This window comes from Typopeltis vanoorti, chromosome 20, assembly GCF_054136105.1.
Source record: "Typopeltis vanoorti isolate ZY-2024b chromosome 20, IOZ_Tvanoo_1.0, whole genome shotgun sequence".
NCBI lineage: Eukaryota > Metazoa > Arthropoda > Arachnida > Uropygi > Thelyphonidae > Typopeltis > Typopeltis vanoorti.
Window position 1 is genome coordinate 64,996,173 of NC_143568.1, and position 22,369 is coordinate 65,018,541.

The 22,369-nt window shown below is 36.6% G+C and overlaps 1 protein-coding gene across 1 annotated transcript in view; it reads left to right on the plus strand.

Moving 5' to 3' along the window:
- The first annotated feature begins 2,085 nt into the window (after positions 1-2,085).
- Positions 2,086-22,369, plus strand: part of LOC150095518 (sn-1-specific diacylglycerol lipase ABHD11-like) — a 43,567-nt gene continuing 23,283 nt past the window's right edge. The window contains exons 1-3 of the mRNA XM_090410801.1: positions 2,086-2,127; positions 14,991-15,146; positions 18,910-19,083. Coding sequence (XP_090266927.1) covers positions 15,003-15,146; positions 18,910-19,083 — 318 coding nt within the window. The 5' untranslated portion in view covers positions 2,086-2,127; positions 14,991-15,002. The remainder of the gene's footprint in view (positions 2,128-14,990; positions 15,147-18,909; positions 19,084-22,369) is intronic.

A 22,369-nucleotide genomic window follows, 5' to 3' on the forward strand; every position in this document is an offset into this window, starting at 1 on the left:
GTTTAGTTTACGACCAATTCTTTAAAATAAAAATAAAATAAAAAATGAAAATTCCTAGTGACTTTGCGCTTCGCAACCATATGCCTGGGGAAGAAGTGTCCTAGGTTCGATTCCCGTCGGAGACGTGAGGAGCTGAAGGATCTTCCTCGGCCATAGCCAAGTTAGCCGGTCTTGGGCGCGGGCAGTAGGGTTTTTTCCGCCAGTTTATCTGGGGTTTTTCATCCCGCAAGCAGGCAAACCGGCCCCGTGAACACACAGGGATACAGCCAAGAATACCTTGAGGCATAGGAGTGACCATTCTATCCTCGTATTTCGGTTACGAAATCCAAGCATGCTTGGAAGGTTGTGGGCCTTAAAGGCCTGTTAAAGCCATTGGGATAGATAGATAGTATTTAATCAACGCAAAACAGTGACATCATTGGAGTTCGCTTCACTGGGCTCCATATTGTTGCTGAGTGAATAGTCTGTTTAGTTTACGACCAATTCTTTAAAATAAAAATAAAATAAAAAATGAAAATTCCTAGTGACTTTGCGCTTCGCAACCATATGCCTGGGGAAGAAGTGTCCTAGGTTCGATTCCCGTCGGAGACGTGAGGAGCTGAAGGATCTTCCTCGGCCATAGCCAAGTTAGCCGGTCTTGGGCGCGGGCAGTAGGGTTTTTTCCGCCAGTTTATCTGGGGTTTTTCATCCCGCAAGCAGGCAAACCGGCCCCGTGAACACACAGGGATACAGCCAAGAATACCTTGAGGCATAGGAGTGACCATTCTATCCTCGTATTTCGGTTACGAAATCCAAGCATGCTTGGAAGGTTGTGGGCCTTAAAGGCCTGTTAAAGCCATTGGGATAGATAGATAGTATTTAATCAACGCAAAACAGTGACATCATTGGAGTTCGCTTCACTGGGCTCCATATTGTTGCTGAGTGAATAGTCTGTTTAGTTTACGACCAATTCTTTAAAATAAAAATAAAATAAAAAATGAAAATTCCTAGTGGCTTTGCGCTTCGCAACCATATGCCTGGGGAAGAAGTGTCCTAGGTTCGATTCCCGTCGGAGACGTCAGGAGCTGAAGGATCTTCCTCGGCCATAGCCAAGTTAGCCGGTCTTGGGCGCGGGCAGTAGGGTTTTTTCCGCCAGTTTATCTGGGGTTTTTCATCCCGCAAGCAGGCAAACCGGCCCCGTGAACACACAGGGATACAGCCAAGAATACCTTGAGGCATAGGAGTGACCATTCTATCCTCGTATTTCGGTTACGAAATCCAAGCATGCTTGGAAGGTTGTGGGCCTTAAAGGCCTGTTAAAGCCATTGGGATAGATAGATAGTATTTAATCAACGCAAAACAGTGACATCATTGGAGTTCGCTTCACTGGGCTCCATATTGTTGCTGAGTGAATAGTCTGTTTAGTTTACGACCAATTCTTTAAAATAAAAATAAAAAATGAAAATTCCTCTTATACTGCACCAGGAATGAAAATTTCCGTCCAAAGGATGACATTCCTATAGAGTGAACTATAACACTCTGAAAGTTAACAAATTGCTCCAGTTTAACTGGATGTCTCTCTGCAAATTCTTGGCATTGTTTCACTAAAATGGTTAGAGTTTGTTTTTTCAATAAACCTGTACGCGCTTAGTTTTTTTTTTTTATTACAATAAATGCTTCTAATCTTGAAGTGGTGTGTATTGCTTTGATTCATGATAGTCAAGTAACCTATGGACAAAATAAAGCTGAAATTCTAGCGATAAAAATCAAAGATCAAGGTGATAATTAATGATCTAATTGAACAACGACGATATCTTAAAGAATAGTTGTAAACTGAACACATGCAATTTACCGACAAAAAAAACACTGTTGTTGGTGGTGATGGGCGGTAGATGGCGTTGATTGTAGGTTGTGTGTAGTGGGAGAATTAAATAGTGGGGAAGTCTGTGTGTAGCGGAGTTGGGTAGAATACTCTCCCTTGATGAGTCCTTGGACTCCTTAGAGGTATCAGTTAATAATAATAATAATAATAATAATAATAATAATAATAATAATAATAATAATAATAATAATAAAATTAGGATTCGATACTTAATAAAAAAAAAAGGGAGAAACTATTGGCAGAACAAGTTACAGTGGCTTCTTGAAGTAGGGAAATCATTTTCATTCAGCACTAACTTAAGAATTATTTCATCAATTTATTTCAATGTAAATTTATTTGTTAACTTTTTTACTCGCTTAGCCTATTTTAGTCCACAGAAGTCATTGGCTGCGTAACGTATTCCTAATTTCAATACACTTCAAGGTCAGTCAAAAGGTCACTACTCGAAATGACGCTGATTCGTCAATTCACTGTTACGTCACATTACATGACATTTGTTATCACTGCGCAGTTTACTGACCAACACAAAGTCCAATACAAGAAACGTTTCCGTTTCCAATATTTTAATTATTGCAGTTATAATCATTAATGAAAAATGAGAAATACCTATTTGAATGTTTTGTGCCACAGCCCATGACATTAATTCCATTAATAATCATATTGCTAAAGAAATAATAAATATTCCAGAAGAAAAGTTAAAAAAAAAAAAAAAAGTCTTATCATAACCTTGACTCGATAGCTACACTTGTCAAAGTCAAGTACGTCTGCTGTATATAGAAGAAATTAAAGTGAGTATTAAGAAAGACTTCAAGGTATGGAATTATTATTTTTTTTCGTACTTTGTGTTTGTTTATTGATATTGCTAAACAACTATAATCAATAAGTACTTCAAACGTTTGAAAGTGAAAATATTCGAGTCATATTTCGTTTGAAACATGATAATAATACTACCAATAATAATAGTTGAATTTAGAATTACAGTCAAAAATAACTAACGCTATGAGGCAAGAGTAGATATTTTTCATAATTTGTAATAAAAGGAATAAAACAAATCTTCTACAACATTTTGTAGTTTCACAATAATGCTTATTTATGAAATCAAGAATTCGTAGAGTGGTTTAACTTTAAGACGCGCTTTAATTCAAAATATGAAAATTTATATAAAAAAAAACACATGTATTAATAATATGATACACAAATAGGTGTAAAAATTAACAGTTCTAATTACTGAACTTGTCATACGACAAGATCTTCAATAAATCTCGAAAGTTCTTTAAAAATTTCCGTAATTCCAAGCATGAAAAAGGAAAAATAGATTTGACAACTAGATTATTTCAGTAATTCAATATTAAAAGTGCGCTTCGGTTATATATCAGATCTGTTGCCAACACAGCAAGCAATCTTAGCACGTTTTGCGAGGACAAAAAGCTGATATATTTACACTTCATCCAGGATATATACAGGGCCTCTGTGAGGAACATTATCAGGAGTACAAAGTTTCTTTTGGGCCCCTGCTCCATTAGTCATTCTGTTTTTATCTACTACGGTTTTATGCCATGAACTGTAGACTGTAAAGTCAAAAACGCTATAGAAGATGAGAGAGGGGTGGAGTGGAGTTCTCTGTTAATTTTCTGCATTTAAGGATTTTTGATTTTATACTCCTTCCAAATAAACTTGCTGTTTACTTTTAAAGAAAGCGCTTTCCTGGCCTTTTTTTTTTTTTTTTTTTTTGTAAAAATTTCGAATCACAGCAGGAAAATTAATTGTTTTGGGAATTTTTTTATTCAATACTTAGCCTGCCCAAATCCACAAGAAGTTCTTGAGACATTGTAGACCTTAAATAATTCTTAATTAGTTTAAGTTTGCTAAATGACCTCTCTCCAGAAATTACCGTTGCTGAAATTGTTAATAATATTCTTAAGCAACGTAAACATTTGGAAACAGGTCATCAAATCCCCTCTGTTAACAAGTTCAACAGATCTAATGGCTTTAACTGTGCATTTATGAATCTGGTAACTTTTCTCTCCACATCACTTTCCGACATGGTAAGATATTTCCACAATAAATAAAATTTTTCTGCCACCTGCTTAACAGCATTGAAACAGACAGTTAATCCTGCTATAACATTGTCTAACAAAACTTAAAATACACACACATAGTTTCTGAAGTAGGCCTCTTCTGGAGTATCATCTGTGTCATTCATTTCTTCCAAGTTACCATCAGATATGCTGTTGTCATGCGGCCTTGCCCTCTTGCTCCTAACTCTATGACATCTACGGGCGAGTTTTATTTCTATATTTAGACTTGACGCAACCAATTTGACTTCATTCCGCATGAATTTCCAGTTGTTTCGAAGTTTTGTCAGCTATGTGAGGAGAGTTTCTATGTTTGCTATTCAACATCCACTGTGGTGTCTCCAGCTTGTCGCAAATATCTATGCCAGCTAATGTTTTTTACCACACGGCTGACATTAACACACAGGCAAAAGATGTTACATATAATAAAACTCCACAAACTTCATTTCTTGTTTTGACTTTCAAATTTACACCCTCTGTCCAAAACGAAACCGAACTTTTGATGGAAAATAAAAGACAGGCCAATTATAATTATTCAAATCATTTATTTCAATCAATATACTCTCCTTCAGCTTCGATACAGCGTTTGGTATGGTCAATTAATTCGTTAAATGAAATTTTCATATCGGTTTTTGGGATACTGTTAAGGGTCGTGGTTACTGCCGCTTGAACGTTTTCAGTGGTGTCGTATCGCTTTCATTTCATCGGCAAATGAAGTCAGGGAAGAGAAAGAAGTCTCAACGTTCGAACGATGAGATAGTGCATTATCGTGCAAAAGTGACCAGCTGCCTGCATCACGATAATCATGCCGTACGCGACGAATTCTCGCTATCAATCACTTCAAAACTTCGAGATAAAACTCACCATTGACGGTTTGGCCAAGTGAAACGAATTCTTTGTGGGTCTCCACTCGGCACTCTGACGCTTTGTTTCGGGCTCATACTCAAAACACTACGTTTCGTCACCAGTAACGATCATTTCAAGGAAGTTTGAGTCCTTACAAGCGGTTTTAATGAGGTCCTTGCAGTGTTCAATTCGATACATTTTTTGGTCGTCGGTCAGCTTGTAGGGAACAAATCGCGAATTCAATTTACGAAGGCCCAAACTCTCGATCAAAATGTTGTGCACAGTTGATTTTTTAATCCCCAATTCATCTTCAATCAATCTCATGGACGATTTCGGGTTTTCTTTCATGAAATCACGCACTTTTTGGATGTTAACTTTGCTCAGTCCAGTTTTTGGACGGCCCGGCTTTTCGTTGTCCTCAAGCGTCTCATTTCACGACCTTTGAAATCGCTTAAACCAGGTGGTCCGCGATGATGGGACAGGTGGTCCACAGGCAGACTTAAATTAATTAATTAAATAAATATATTTTTTAATTATTCAAACAAAACAAATTAAAATTGAATAATTAAGTAAAAATCATTGAAATCAAATGGAGACTTCAAAAAAACCAACAAATAGCGTCAGAATGTTCAAAGGTCGAAGCAGTAAAACTATATTGTTGTTGGTTCACTTCACCCATCTTTTATTGTTCGTCATTCTGCCGCTAAAGGGGTGAAGTGAACAACAATATAGTTTTATTCTTCCACCTTCCCTTGCTGTTTTGTCAGATTTGAAACAAACATGTGTCATCCACATTTCAACCAATTGCTTGTTGTTTATTGATTTTTATTACCGAAAGTTTCCCTCCTTCAACCAAGGCTCAGTAGATCTTCAGAAGTGCTAAGTGATACTTGGAGAAAGTGTGTTGTGAGTTAACCCCAGTATTTATATATTTTTCGGAAACGTTTTTTAATAATGGAAAAGTGGCTTAGAACTAGGACTTTGAAAAGAAAAGTAAATGAAACAGGTGATGCTAACCCTATTTGTGATACACGTGTTGTGACGGCGAGTAAATCTGATACTATTAAAGTAGAAGAAACAAGCAGTTCAAAGAAAAAAATACAGTAGGAAATATAACAGTTCATATTTGGAATTCGGGTTTACTTGGTGTGAAGATGAAAGTGAACAGAAACTTCAATGCGTTTTGTGTTTGAAGTGTTGTCGAACGAGTGCATGAAACCTGAGAAACTCCGACGACGTTTACAAACCAAACATTGTGATATGAAAAATAAGCCAATTGGTTTTTTTTTCAGCGACGTTTAGGGACATTAAATCATGGGAAAGATATATTTCGGACCATGGGTTCCATTAATATCAAGGCACTGAAAGCATTCTATCTCTTAAGTTTGCGCATAGCGAAAACAGGGAAACCTCATTCTATCGGGGAAAATTTGCTACTTCCAGCTGTAAAAGATGTGGTAAAAACAATGTTTGGCAAGCAACAAGTTACTAAAAGATATTGATTTGATTCTTCTTTCAATGACACTGTTGGTCGCAGAATTATTTATATGGCAAGTGACGTAGAATCTCAGTTAATCGAAAGAGTTAAGAAGAGCTCTTATTATGCGTTACAAATAGACAAGACTACTGAATTTACAAATGATGCGCAATGAATATGCTACGTAAGATATGCGCATGATAACAATATTCATGATGATATTCTGTTTTGTAGAACTTTGCCATCCTGAACAAGTGGAGAAGAAATATTTCACACTCATTAATATAAATTGGGTATATTGTTTCATACATAGGGAAACGTTAGCCTCCAATGGAATGCCACCAGAATTTAAAACTGTGCTATGCTATACAACGCTGTAAAGCTAGTTAATTTTATTAAGGCTCGACCATTAAATAACAGGTTATTTTCAGTACTCTGCGATAAAATGGGCAGTGAATATATACAACTTTTGCTTCATTCTGAAATTAGCTGGCTTTCCAGGGGTTTTAGGCATTTTGCTGGTCCTTGGACTTAGAAAGGTTGAGAAACGTTGGCTTAAACCACTCGTAAACTTGAGTACGGGATAAGTATTCATCACCGCATTCTTTTTGAAGCATTTGATGCGTTTCGGTAAAACGTTTACCAAGTTTAACACAAAAGTCAATCGCAGCTCTCTGTTTGAAACTCATTTTCCGACCGTTCGTCAAAACACACTGTCACTCTTGGCACTATAACTCGGCTTCTAATGAAACAAATGTCACAAACAGTTGACAAAAGACTAATGGAGGTTGCCGCTTTCAACAACAAAAAGATACAAAAGGTGGTGCCACTAATTTCTTCTATTTTAGTTCGGTTTCTTTTTGGACATGGGGTGTAGTTCCAGGAGGTCTTCCAGTGCTAATTAAATGCCAGCAAGTGAGCTCCAAAAAGCTTTGGAGCTTTTTTCAACACGATCTGACCATCTTATTTCAGACATACCATGAAGAGAACAACCAACAGCGTTTTGTAGTAATTCTCACCCCTTAGTACTGGATTTGAACAGGTGGTACACAGTTTGAATTGTTCAGGAAAAGGTAATTGCTTCGGATATGCATTTGGCAGCAGCATTTCCACATACGTTGTGTGTGTATACGAAGGTGAAAGAACTGCTGTTGAGCATTGTTCTATTATTTTTGTTTGTGTTGAATGCAATTCCTCTAAGAACAAACTATTCCTCATATTGAGAAGAATAGCACGTTCTTTCAAGGTATCACTTATCAACCGAAAAATTTTCCCTCCCTCTTTTGTTGCGACAACATGCAAACTTGAGAAATCTTTCTTGAATCTCATACTGCATTTCTTTTAAAAGTACATATTTCAAAAGAAATGTTGTTTGCTCAATATGGGAAAAATGTGCGGTGGAATCTACTATTACTGCAAAGTACTTTACAGATTGCCTCTTAGGCAAGATGGGTTGTTTCGCAAGATTCGAACATGCTACAATAAATTCATTTTGTGAGTGAGGTGACAAATAATGAACTTGAAGCTGCTCACTCCTCTACACTTATCACATGTTCCTAAAGGATGGGATTCCATCTGGAAAGCAGGTCAGTGAGTCCTAAAAGGTTTCCATTGCTTGAATCACCAATTCGATGGGATGAACCAGTAAATGCTAGACGACGTTCTGCCAAGAACAGTACAACATCGATGATGCGCTTTAAAAGCTTCAGTGAAATGACGCTTCTAACTCCTGTCCCAGACAGCAGGCGCCTTTCTAGTTCTCGCAAGCTAGGTAACATTCTCTGTGACAGTTGCCTTTTTTCTGTTTTGGGAACATGTATGAAAGTTTCCGCCACTTGCCGTTAGAATCCCAGCCTTCAGCAGATACCAGTGCAGATTTAGACGCAGAAGTGCTAGTCTTGTGCCAAAATAATCGAGATGGAAAGCAGTACGAAGCTTGTTGCTGTTGACTCCAGACAAGGCAGTCTCTTACATGTAGTTCTCCATTAGTCCTTTGAAATTTCAATATGCTTGCTTGGAAAATTTGATTGCAGGTACCTTTCGGGAATGTTTTCACACAGAGGGATTTGACCATTCGATACGTTTTTTCTATGTAACGTTTTTGTCTCGCGTTTTTTGTCCGGCTTCTTAATATAACATATATTTAATAGTAATTAATAAAAATAATAATCTGGCGTGAGTAGTGTAATTATTTTTATATAAAAATTTTGAGGAAAATAATACATTTTTTTTTAAATAGAAAAATATTAAACGTTGCACTATTTTTATAGATATATAAGACAAAGCTAATATTGAACAAAAATGGCTGTTTTCAAGGCTTAGCAACTAGTGCAACAACAAGGCGACTCGGAAGAAGTGCAAGAAAGGCAACTCGCGGCAAAGGTGGAGCAAGCTCCGAGCGGGTGATCCAAAATAACCAGCTAACCAGCTCAGAGAACCGACTTACCAGCCCGTAACTTGGGGGGGGGGGATTGGACGGCGTAGGCTACAGGGGGGAGGAACCCCCTAGTATACTAATAATTTAGTAGTGGTAGCACTGTAAACAGTGGTAGTAGACTACTACTAGTAGTAGTAGTAATGTTATAAAGATACTCTTTGCATAGCTGACATTAGTTATCGGTTATCCAATAAAAAGGGCCGGTAAATTGTGGTCAATGCAAAATAACCAATCGCTGTCCTTCAAAATCTTTTTTACAAGCAAGTTTTTTTTTAATTATTAGGCAAAGTAATAGCAAATGTTACCTAAAAAACAAAACAAAAAAATTAAATTGTGACATCAAAACTAAGGTATATATAATTTTAACCTCTATTTCAATTTTGCTTATTCCCATATATAAAAACAATCACGTAACTTGTAATGGTATAGTGGGTAATATTTTATCCCATTAGGCTATTACCCCACATGATTCGAACCCGCACAACATGTCCTCTGGGTTCCAATCCCGAACATTTATCTATCTGGGAATTCGATTTTTCCATCTCACTAACCAGCCAGAGAACAGGCATTATACACTGAGTTTTCATAGAGTGTGCAGACGTGTTTTCTAGTGCTCCTTATTGTTAGTGACCTGCGCGACCCTTGCGCCGACCCCCAAGCTACAGGCCGCAGAGGAAGCCCGAAGATCAACAGTAACTTCGCAGGCTAATGCGAAGGTTAACCAAGAAGGAACTGTAAGTACCTCTTGGTTCCAACCATCTCGTGATATGAATAGCATAATGAATAGAAATAACGATATTTGAACCTAAAGCAGATAGTGAACAAGAAAATCGGTCTGAAGGTTTTAACTCGCAGGACCTATTAAAATCGCTAAACTTACCACTCGAAATAGACTGGTCTAAAACTGTTATTCTTAAATGTGACGCAAAATGCGGTCCTTACACCGAGGAGGACATAATTAAAAGCCTTACGGAAAACAAAGTTAAAGGAAGTGATGTGTGGCATTTAGGTCATCTAAAATACAATTATGTTTTTCTGCTGCCGTTCAAACAACTGACCGTTAAAGAACGATTTGCCAGCATGGGGAACATCCAAGTGATTAATGAACGAAATTATTAATAGAAATGCATGTAGGAAATTAGAAATTTTAATACACTGGATGCCACCCCACATACCAAATCACTTGGTTGCTCTCCACTTTGAAAGATTCGGAAAAATAGAATTTCTGGAAAACATATCAACAATTAAGAATGATGACTGGTCTCATGTCCAATTGACATCCCATATACTATACGAGTGAAAAAGGTTATGGGAATAGTCGCCGTCCCAGGAAGACCGCCATCCTGCTTCCTCTGTAAAAAAAAAATCAGACATCTACGCAGACACTGCAATGAGCCGAAATGTGAAAAGTGCAACTGCATAGGTCATGCAGCAGATCAATGCAAGGGTAGCACGTACGCTTCCATATTGAGGCAAAACGAAGAGTCCCCAGACATGGAAGGCGGAGAAGAGGATGTGCAAGACACAGATGGGCATAACAAAGGTAAAGAAGAAAATAGGGAGAATAACAACGCAAGCAACAACTCATCAACAGACAGGGAAGAAAAAAAAAACTTCACGTTACAAAAAGGCAACAAAACCACTGTTCCAGAAATGTCTATATCAGACGATAAGAGGGGGGGGGGCAGAGAAAGTGAAATTCCAGAAAGTCGCCCTGAGCCATTACCGAGGGAAGAGATTAGTGGAAAGAACTGTACAGGTGACAAGCAGGAAACCTCAAATAAGTCACAAATAACCTCTAATCCGAAATCCCAAGGGCAAACAAGTAGCAAGTCGCCAGCAACACAAAACGTAGCTCCTAAAACACAGCGAAGAACAAAAATTAAAGTCATGCCAAATACTACCAGAGCCAGAAGCAAAACATAAAACAACCCGAATAATTGTAACAGAACAAATCAGAACCAAAATGGAGTTATTGAGCCTAAATTGTAACGGGATAAATACCAAAGAATGCCAAAACCTGCTGATCAATGAAATTCACAAAAAATTGCCAGACATCGTAATGCTGCAGGAAACAAGAATTCACGCGTCAGAGCCAATAATACGACTAGAAAAAAGACTCGCCCATCACTACATCCTAATCAATGAACCTGCCAGCAGTAGTTCTAGCGGTGGAGTAGCTATCCTTATTAAAAAGACACCACACATGCAACTGCTGTCCCACGAAGTCTCTGTCAGGCACAGAACCCTAGAAGTTGACATTCATCTCGACAATAAAATAATAACCTTAATGAATGTGTACAGCCCAACAAAACGTGAAGAAAAAACAACATTTTGGCAGATAATCAAAGAAAATCTGCAACAGAAGAACATAGCAGTAATTGCAGGTGACATGAACTTCGTGGAACAGCCCTTCATTGATTAGGAGAAAGGGTCACAAGCGCCACAGAAAGGACACATCAAGACCTTTGTAGATTGCGGGCTAACAGATGCCTTCAGATTCTTGCATCCAAGAAAAAAGGAGTTCACCCATTTCGCTCCAGGGAACGCCTCAAGAATCGACAGGGTTTACCTGTCCCAATACAGAGACTTCACAGCGAGCAGTGTTGAACATATCCCTGTAACTTTCAGCGATCACTATATGGTAATAGCAGAATTTCAATCCCCTCACAAGGAAAAAAGAACAAAATTCGTCAACAGAAATTTCCCACTGTATAAATTTAATCAGAACTTAACGAAAGATGAAGAATTCAACAAAGAAATATAAAATATAATATCAGACGTAGAAAAAATAGTCAATCCAATCATAGCCTGGGAAACCTTCAAAAGAAAAATTAAAAACGCAGCCATAAAAATTAGCACTAAAAGAAAACGCCAACAAAACCAAGAAAGAGAGACAGATCTAAAGAAACTATCCAACCTGTACTACATGGATCGGACCAAACCAGAAGTTAAACAAGAAATAAATCTAATAAGAGAAAAAATTATAGCGCAACAACTTCAGGAAATAGGAGCATGGCTCCGCTCCCGGTTAAGAACCATAGAAAATGATGAGGGCGAAATATCCACAGCTTGGATTTTCGAAAAACGGAATTACGAAAGAAAGAGAATAGAATGTTTACACTACGATGGGAAAATTATTCAAGAAGATGCGGAACTACCGCATGCTATTCACGAATACTTCGCAACACTGTTTTCGGAAAAACAAAGCGAGGAACGGGACAGAAACAAATTCCTCCCCTTCATACCTAAGATAACCCAGCAAGAGGCGGAAGAACTTGACATCCCGATAACAGCAGCAGAATTCAGGCAAACAGTAAGGCATTTACCAGACAAGAAATCCCCAGGAGAAGACGGTCTTACAAACGAATTTTACAAGCACTACTTCCAAAAATTTATGAGAATGACGCAAGAAATATACCAAACACAAATAAAACCAGACAGATTCAGCACAGGGTACATCACACTTATCCCGAAAACTTTAGACACAGAGAAATTAAAAGACATAAAGCAATGGAGAGGGATAACTCTTTTAAACGCCGATTACAAGATCATCTCAAAAATCCTATCCAATAGAATACAGAAGTACCTACAGAAATTAATATCTCCCGCACAGACTTGTGCAATTAAGGGCAGAAACATAGCAGACACAATTACTCATTTAAGATCAGTATGCGAGTACTACAGTCTGACTGACAAACACTGTGTCCTACTAGGCTTGGATATAGAAAAGGCGTTTGACACCATAAGCCATGTATATATATTCAAAGTTGTAGAGGAAATGGGATTTGGCCCAAAATTTAGGAACTGGCTGCAAACTCTCTACGAGAATGCAGAAAGTAATCGTGAACAGGAAGCTATCCGCATCTTTTAAAATGAAATGCTCAGTGAGACAAAGAGACCCCCTCTCTATGGCCCTCTTCGTCCTTGCAGAACCAGTCATCAGAGCCATCAACTCCAACAAAGAAATCAAGGGAACAAACATTCACGGGAGAGCCAAGCAAAAATATTGGCATATACTGACGACATCACATTAACCCTAGAGACGGAAACACCCATTGAAGAGTCAATGAAATTACTAGACGCCTTTGCAAGAGCTTTTGCCCTGAAAGTAAACCTAAATAAATCTCATGGCATGCTAATAGGAAAATGGGAAAAGAACCCTGAGATTCTTCAAGGCATAAGAGCTTAGGAATACTTACCGGTTCTGGGAGAAAAAATAGGCAGCCCAGAAACGTATGAAGAACAGTGGAAAGAACTCCACGCAGCTGTTGCGTGGAAAATAAATACCATGCGCCCAAGACAACTATCTGTAAGAGGAAAAGCGCGAATATGCAACATATATTTATCCTCTCGCATCTGGTACAAAGTGAACAACATCCCGTACCATGGGCAATAGGCAGACAAGATACACAGGCTGTGGCCACCTACATCTGGAGCTCTCGGTATGAACCGATGAGGAGAACAACGCTCTTTCACGAATTAGAAGCCGCAGGTCTAGGTCTACTTAATATCGACTTAAAAACAGTTATCAACAGAGCGAAGACTGCAGAAACAGCAAACACTAAGTCATACCACGGATATGCAATAGCATTCTTACAGAAATGCCTTCCACACAGAATAATCAGCACAGTGCCAGAGATTCACGGAAGAGTTCCCAGAATGTTTACAGAGATGGCGGAGGGATACGTATTTGTAACAGAGCGCATCAACACTGAAACCTTAATAAGTCAAAAAACAAAAGCAACATACTACAAACTAAGCAGAACAACCATTCCCATACCCCACCATTGAGAATTAAGAAGATGACAAATCACACTCAGTCCGGTATTAAACAATATCTTCAAGCTCCCAATACATCCAAAGTATAAAACCTTCTTCTTTAAAGTGCACCATGCCTGCCTACCAACCAAGATGTGAGTGGCTAAAGGCATACCCCTTGAAGGGCATGCAACATGTCAGTTTCGCCAGGAACCAGAAACACCATACCACCTAATGTTATATTGCAAAGAAGCAGAAGTAACTTGGAAAGCCGTTAAAAGATGGCTTCCCGAAATCAAAGTAATCAATGAAGAAATGTTATTCTGGCTAAAAGGAAAACATATAAACAGGATGCAAACAATTGTTCTAATCCTAACGATGCACGCAATTTGGGCTCACAGGTGCGACCAAGCGTATGGAAGAGAAGACAGTCCCGGAATAATATCGAAATTACGTCACTACATCCAGGAGGAGATCACCAATTCAGTCCAGTCTAGAAGAATGACTACAGAAGAATGGACACACTTAACCTCCAACCTTACATTAGACGAACCCTCCAACCAACAACAGAACGACACCTACATCACTCCTAGTGGAAATGGGGCAAATCGGAAGTAAATTCAGAAGGATGCTAACTCTCCACCTCCATCAGAGGAAACAGCGCCTGAGTCACTTGGACCAGATCTCCCGCAGGAAAAAAGAGTGCTCTCCTACTTCATTGCATGTGAATGTTATTTCACTGTACAGATGTATATATGATTTATCTTTTAGAATATATAGATTGTTAAATATATAATAAGTGTGATATATAATTATATATATATATATATATATATATATATATATATATATATATATATATATATATATATATATATATATATATATATATATGGTATGTAAATATAATTAACTGTATATTCTTAAAAAAAAAAAAAAAAGCTAACAAAGCTGAATTATATCTTAATTGATGTAATAGAAAGTAATATACAGTATATGTAACTACCAGTTATGAGATTCCCTGTTTATAAGTAAAGGAAGTCAAAGCATTTTAAGAGCACAGTAATGTAACAACTACATTACAACATGATGATATAATATAAAATGAAACCTCGATTGAAATAATGGTATAACAATTGTATGTATTGTATATATAATTCATTATGATGTAAATAATTGCAAAAGTTGTTAAATTATACCACTAAAAAAAAAAAAAAATTAACAGAGTGTTTAGCGTATCCGCTCTCCAGCCAAGAGGCTGCAAGTTCGAATCCCGCCTGGATGTTTGGGATTGTTTTACTAACCAATTACAATATGTACTGATGTGACCTGTGTCCTAGCGTAATATGACCTTCGATGTCTTGACGCCATAAAAATCAAATATAAGAAAACACTTTCATTGCCAAAGCAAGTAGGGCCAATCAAACCCGATGTAATATATTTTTAAATGAAATGTATCAGTTTAAAATGACACCAAGAAACTAAAGCTTCAAATAATAATAGTTTAGAATTTCAGGTTTTGTTTTATTTTAGATAAAAGGGAAAATGGACCTGGCTTACAATGTGTATGAACCAACATTACCCTTGGACAAGGCTTCTGCTCCTATTGTATTTTTCCATGGTCTCATGGGATCTAAAGAAGAGTGGAACTTCTTGGCCACAGAAATAGCTAAAATATATCCTCAAAGGGTAAGTATATAATTAGCAATAGTTTTCTTCTTGCGGCTAATAAATTAGTATGCATTAGTTATTAAATTTCTTCGTACGATGTTTCAAATGCATCGAAACCCTTTAGTCCCAACATTTTGAACTGAAGGGTGCAGAGATGGACTAACTCAGCAAGTAGCTGAAAAGCAGGGCTAGAAAAAAAAGCCTGCTTTACAGCTGGTTTTTTTTAAAGGCTTTAAAAATATCACACTATTAAAAAAATACCTAAATGGTTTATTGTCCTCGCTAACTCGCTTATTATCCTCGCTAACAAGAGTGTATTATTAAGAAATACAATTACTGTTCAGTAGCTTTATTTAGAAAATAATCTAGAAATATTGAAGAAAAGATCACAGGACCTTAATCTACTTTATTATTAGAACAATAACATCGCTAATGTTTAATCAGCCAACAATAAGCCAATTTGGCATACTTTATACACCTTACTATTTATATACAGCAATCCCTCGATTAATGCGCACCCGATTAGTTCGTCATTTTTTTTTCGATATCCAAATTCGATTAGTACGCCTACATACATCTTAAAAACAAATGTTACAGATTTTAAAATTTTTCTATCTATACATTTTTAATGGCTAACTATTTTAAAACATCACTCACCACAATGAAATAATTTAGTTACCGATTAAAAACATTTTGCAAAGTTATTTTTTAATGGCATACAGTACTACATTATTTCCATGTACACTATGTTCCAAATTTACTGCCAAAATTTATATTGAGACAAAATTAATAACGGAAACAACTCACGTACAAAGATTATTTAATAGTATAATTTTCGCCTGTAAGTATAATTTTATACTATTAAATAATCTTTGTACGTGAGTTTTTTCCGTTATTAATTTTGTATCGATATGTTTACTCACGGTATACTCACGGTATGTCTGCTTTACATAGCATTTTGCTGATCATATCTTGTGCAATTGTATTCCTTACTTTTTTATTTTAAATTATTTTCGTAACCTTTAATCATCAGTAAAAGAATTAGTGAGCAAAAAATAGAAGTGTTAAAATGAATCGAATAGTAATCTGATTGGAAGAAAAACTTGAAATAATAAAGAAAAATGAACAAGGCGAGTCCAGAGCGAAGATAGGAAAATAACACAAAAATGGGTGAATCAACTGATGAATTCAAAGATAAAAGATAAGGCTGCTTCAAGTTCATCATGCATGCACTCGAAATCAAAGTATTATAATGATTGAATTAGAGAGACGTCTTTCTACATGGATCGAAGATTGTAAACAAAAACGGATCCCGCTAAACACTGGTCTTACATCAAAAACATTGTCTCTTTGTAACCTGGAAAGAAAGGGCTATCAATGATGGAAAAGAAGAAGAATTCCACGTTAGTTCTGGATAATTTGAGCGTTTCAAAAAGAGAAATAGCCTACATAATGTTTAATCACAGGCTAAGCTGCAAATGCAGATAAGGAGATATACAGAGATTTTGAAGAAAATTGTGGAAGAATGGGTCTATTGTGATCAACACATATTTAATGTCGATGAAACCAGCCTTTTTTGGGAGCGAATGCCTTCCAAGAGTTTTCTAGCCAAATCAGAGAAATCTCAGCCTGGTAATAAAGTCGCAAAGTCGGATAAAATTACTGCTAGCAATATGCGAGCCGTTTGGAAGCACATTCTTCCATATTGTGCAAATGATTTTAGAGGCTTTTCAAATGAATCTAAGTTAAGTAAATCTCATTTTGAGAAGTTGAGTGATTCCGACCTGCTAAATTTAGATGCACAGCTGGAAGATCCCGAAGAATATGAAGAAAATTCAATCACTAACAAGCCCAGAGACAGAAACAATTAGAAAATAGTTTTCGTACAATAGAAGTTTTTAAGCAGCAATGCACAGAGACTGACCCTGGTGAAGAGAGAACCAGTAATTGCAGAAGAGGCAATAGGGCCATACCGTCAGTTGTATGGAAAAAAGAAACAGAATGCCCGCCAAACCACGTTAGCTCACTTCTTTGTTAAGAAGCAGAATAATAAATTTATATTCTGAATATGTTTTATTGTCTTTCAGCTTCATGGTTTTTCTTTAACTAGGCCCTGAGACATACCCTAATTCTTTTATTAAAAAAATTAAGGGTCAAAAAAAGAAATCTGAGGAGCGAATTATACATTTTCCCATAGGTTAATATATTCGATTAGTGCGTTTTCGAGTAATGTATCTATGGCCAAAGTATTGCTAATAACAAATCGATTTCTTGCGTAAATCATCACCGTAGAATCTTGGGTTTTAAGTTACAGATAATGAAATTATCAATATGCAGTAGACAAACACCCACCCACATGTCTGCTGCACTGGAAAAGTGTATCTGTCACCGAGTGTTACGGATTCGTTCTCTATGGCTCGCATGATCATAATGTGGCAGACTTGTACTTCCATCTGCCGTCGAAAAACCGAAACTTCGGAATTAGGACTATGAATGGAATTAGGAGTTAAAACAAATATGTGGATGTAAAAATATTTCTTTTCTGAATGGTTTATGAAATTGTCATCTAAATATAAATATGCATAGTTAATTTATTCAATTTAACTTTTTAGGTTTATATTCCTTAAAGAAGAAGTGTGCTTTTGCATGCGTTTAGAACTTTAGTTGAATATTCTCATACCATGATGGTATAAGTTGTGAAAACTGACAACATGCTGATGTTTTTCTTGATTATTCTGTTCACGTTACCAGTTCTTAAGGAATGTTTTCAATGCCCTAGTTTTAAAATTTTATTATATATTCGGAGAATTTTCAACACTTCTACGTGAATAGAATGTTCATGAAAACATTAATAATTAAAAAATTAAACCAGCACATAGGAATGACTTGTTATTGAACAACACCCTTACTTGAGAGATTAAGCAGATTATTATTCCTCTTTATAAGGCTTTGATAAGGCCTCGTCTGTATTGAGCCCAGATCTGGTTATCTAGGTTTCTTGAAGATGTGGAAAAAATGGATGAATTCAGAGAGGAGCGACCAAGATAGTGGTAGGTCTGTGTGATGCTCCAAGTGTGGAGAGGTTGAAGATTTGTGAGTTACAAAAACTAATTATCAACAGATAAGGTAGGGGGTATGATAAAGACATATAAGTTGCTTAGGCAGATGGATGTGGAAAAAATATTTCAGCATATGAATAATGTGAAAAAAACTAGGGGTCATCAATGGAAATTAAGTAAAATTGTGGTTAGTAATGGCGTGAGGACCAGATTTTTTTTTTTTTTTTTTGCTTGGAGAGCAGAGAATGAATGAAATTAATTGCCACTCAGTTGAGTGCTCTGTCGGGAAATGAGTTCAAAGCATTATTATGACAGGCATTATAGAGGTGTTATGTAATGGACGTCGTGCGATGAGTATGCGAACTCCATGGAGGTGCCGATATGTAATAATAATAATAAATTGTATTTAGAATAAAGCGTATAAGATGACAGCTATAATTAAAAAATTCAACTGCAAATTTGTTTCCCCAGCTACCATTACTGTAACTTAAGTAACTAAGTTACTGTAAATAACTTAAGGAGTATGCAATTAATGTAAGTAGATATATATGTCAATACTTATTTTATGTAAGATTACAAAATTAAAATTACTTCTAGATAGTTAGATATTTCCAAGCATAGTTCCTAATATTCTTAGAAAATTAGGCTATGTTATTGTCGTTGTTTTTTTTTTTTTCATTACTTATATTTAATACCGACATAAACATTTGATTTCTCACCAGGTGTTTACAGTGGACTTTCGCAACCACGGAGAGAGTCCAAGTAGCGAAACTTATGATCAAATTATGCTCGTTCAAGATGTCCAGGAATTCTTGAGGGCCAAACATATTTCGAAAGCAATACTAATAGGACATAGTATGGGCGGTAGAGCTTGTATGTTAACAGCTTTAAATAAGGTAAGTAAAAAGAAAGTGCTGTATCAGATGATAGAGATTATAACTAGGATGTTCAAAGTGTTGCCTTTTAAAAAATCTCTTCCTTACTCGTTTCCAACAGTCTGTTGCTATTATATAGTCGTAGTCCGCGAGTAATAAGAACTAAGAAAACATTCCATCAGAATAAAATAAACATGGGGAAAAGTGACCGCGATTCGAACACCGCTGAAAAACAACAAACTGCGTAAAATTCTTCGATAACTCATTTCTCAGCGTAAAGAAAAATTACGTTATCCATTATTGCGAATTACAATTTTAAGTCAGAACAGCTTCAGTTGCGAATTAAGGAAAGAACTCATCCTCTAAAGATAATACCAGAAACAGTTCAAACGAATGAACATTTTGAAACACAATATATTTATATACTTGATTCAAGACCGACAACACATTGCCTGAATGAAAATTGAATTATGTAAAAAGTGTATTGAAATTCACACATACAAATTAGCCATTACTTATAAGGTTTTTATTCTTAATGCAACTCGAAAAGATCTCCATATTACAAATGCCATCCATAGCCATGCTGATCACAGTACATTCTGATTTTCCTTTTCACTTGACAAACCGCTAGTGTCTAATCATAACAGCCTCAAGATGCTCCATAACTAGTGCCTGAAATTCTGACTTACTGTCCTTGAATGAGGCTCAATGGCAACAAAACATAATCCTGTATAATTTTACATCAAGAAACATCTTAAGTCACTTTCCATTACCTCTTTCTCATTCCATGATTTCTCTTCTTGGATTGACATTCGCTTCCAGGCTTTCATCCTATTCTGGCACAAACACATCTCAGCAATAGCTTCTACAACCGCCAAAAATCTGGATTTTTTTTTTTCTGGCCAAAGCACTATTTGTCGTCTATACAACTGCTAACACTGCATAAATCCTTAATCCGTCCGTGTTTGGGCAGATTTGGGATTTCCATTTTCCATCCTTCCTCAAAGTTATCAACCCAACTTCTCCTCCTCCTTTTTCATTCCCTCTACTTACGTCCTTTAAAATAGCATTCCTCATCCTGTCTTCCTTAAAAACTACTCACAACGTTCATATCTTCAAAAACATGCCAACATTTTTTTTCTTTTTACTTTTTTACCCACATTCATCACTTGCTGTAGGTCTTGTGACCTTTCGTTTGTGGGGCAGACACGTGTGTATGTATATATATATATATATATATATATATATATATATATATATATATATATATATATATATATATATATATATATATATATATATATCCCATAATGCAAACCAAAATGTTCACGCGCAAAACATTGGTTTGCTTACTTGGATAAAGAATTAAAACCAAGAATATAATTTCTTGGCATCCTTATTTTATAGAGAACCAAGTTAGAAAAACTTTCACCATCTATCTCTCATCCAGAGTATTTTATTAAAGTCTGACGCCTTTTGACTACTCGTACACTACTCGGTGTATATGAAAAATATTTGACTTCTACATTACTTCAACCTTGGTATCTCTCTCGAGTCTGGCTCCCATTGATAAGTCCTCGATAAAGGTCGAAAATGGAAAAGGTCATCGTTCGAAAACGGCGACATTTTCCATTATGCATTGCATTAAATACATCCGAAAGGGTGTGTGTTTTGCATTATGGGATACATACTAAGGCAGTTAATGTGAAGTCATCAGTCTCTAGTATCGTAGTATTTCAAATGTGATTTCATCTAGGTCTTCTATGATATTGTCAATCTCATAGATAAGATAATGCCATCTCAGCAGAAAGTAGAACCATCACCACAGCTATTTGCTTGACTGATGGTAACCAATAGTTGATTGCATCGTGCTTAAAGACAGAAAAATTATTTGGTGGAAACATCTAATACGTAATATTTGTGTGCTGTGATCTCAGCAGATCTCCTCTAGCTGAGTGTGCTTGTAGAGCTTGGACTCACATGAATGATGGCTTTCTTCTGACAAATGGATCTGGTTATCTGTCCTAATGTTTCTCTGTTGAATGTCTGATATAGAGTTGTGTAATTTTAATTGAGATCTCTGACTGGACCAGCATTCTTTGATCCATTGGTTCCGTCATGTCCTTGGATTGAGTAAACTTTGAGATTAAGACTAGCTGCATATTTTGTGTCTTGCAAGAATGTATTTCTGAAAATTCAGTAAGCATTTCTTAACTTCGATGGTCTGGAAGAGCAATTTAATGATAAAGTGATCGATCTAAGATAAAGGAGGAAATATAATACATACCGCTAATAATAAACATTCCAAACAAACTGGAGTGTCATTGTCCGGTTTGATTGGAAATACAGTACCTGTCCAGTTATGTCTAGTAGGTCTGTCAGCTGTTCTGTAATCTGCCCTCCAACTATAATAACATGTGCCAGATCAGATCAACTGGAGAAAGGGATTCTGTATAAATTCCAGTACATATTCCACTATATATTACAGTAGAATACAGAGCATTCTACTGTAATATGTAGATGCTGAAGATGTGGAAAATGTTGTGGTCTGGTGTTTCTAGTTCATAAGACAAGACCTGGTACTTCTGCAATCAAGCAAACTGAGTTTGCAAGGGGGATCTAGTGTGGATTCCTAGGCCCGCAACATTGTTGTTGAATTGAGGGAGTTCATAGAGCGATTCCACCCATCTTTCTAGAGTTAGCCATGGAACTGATGTTTTTAGTTAAAGGAGGATTAGGTCTGTTTGAGAACTATCTTGTTTGGAAGAAGAGAGCACATCCTATTGCATTTAGAAATAGGAAACAGAATGGCATGATGGGTTTTATGCACAGGAAGAGCACAGATTTGTTTTGCTAGTTCTTATCTTGGCATTGTTCTTTTAAAATCATGGATCAGCTGATATATCCCTTTGGTCCTGTTGACCTTTGCTCTATTCTTTTGGCTCATCGGTTTTGAATGTGCATCTTGGAGTTGTGATATAAGCTCAGGGAACTTATCACCACATCACATCACTTCACATCGCAACAAAAAACATAACATATAATACTTTATATGATGTTTTTCATAATTATGTGAACATATTACTCTTGCTGATAGCGGGGTAATATCCACACAAGATTCAGAAACAATGGGAAACCGTGGCAGTGTCGAAGCAGTATGATGAGAGATGGAAGATGACAGGATGAAATATAGTTGGTGTTGTTATAGGACGAAGATTGTTGAGGGTGGAGACAAAAAAAATTGCATAGACAATTTGGCTTAGTGATCAAGAGACGGGTGATCATTATGGGGATTTTAATTATGGCG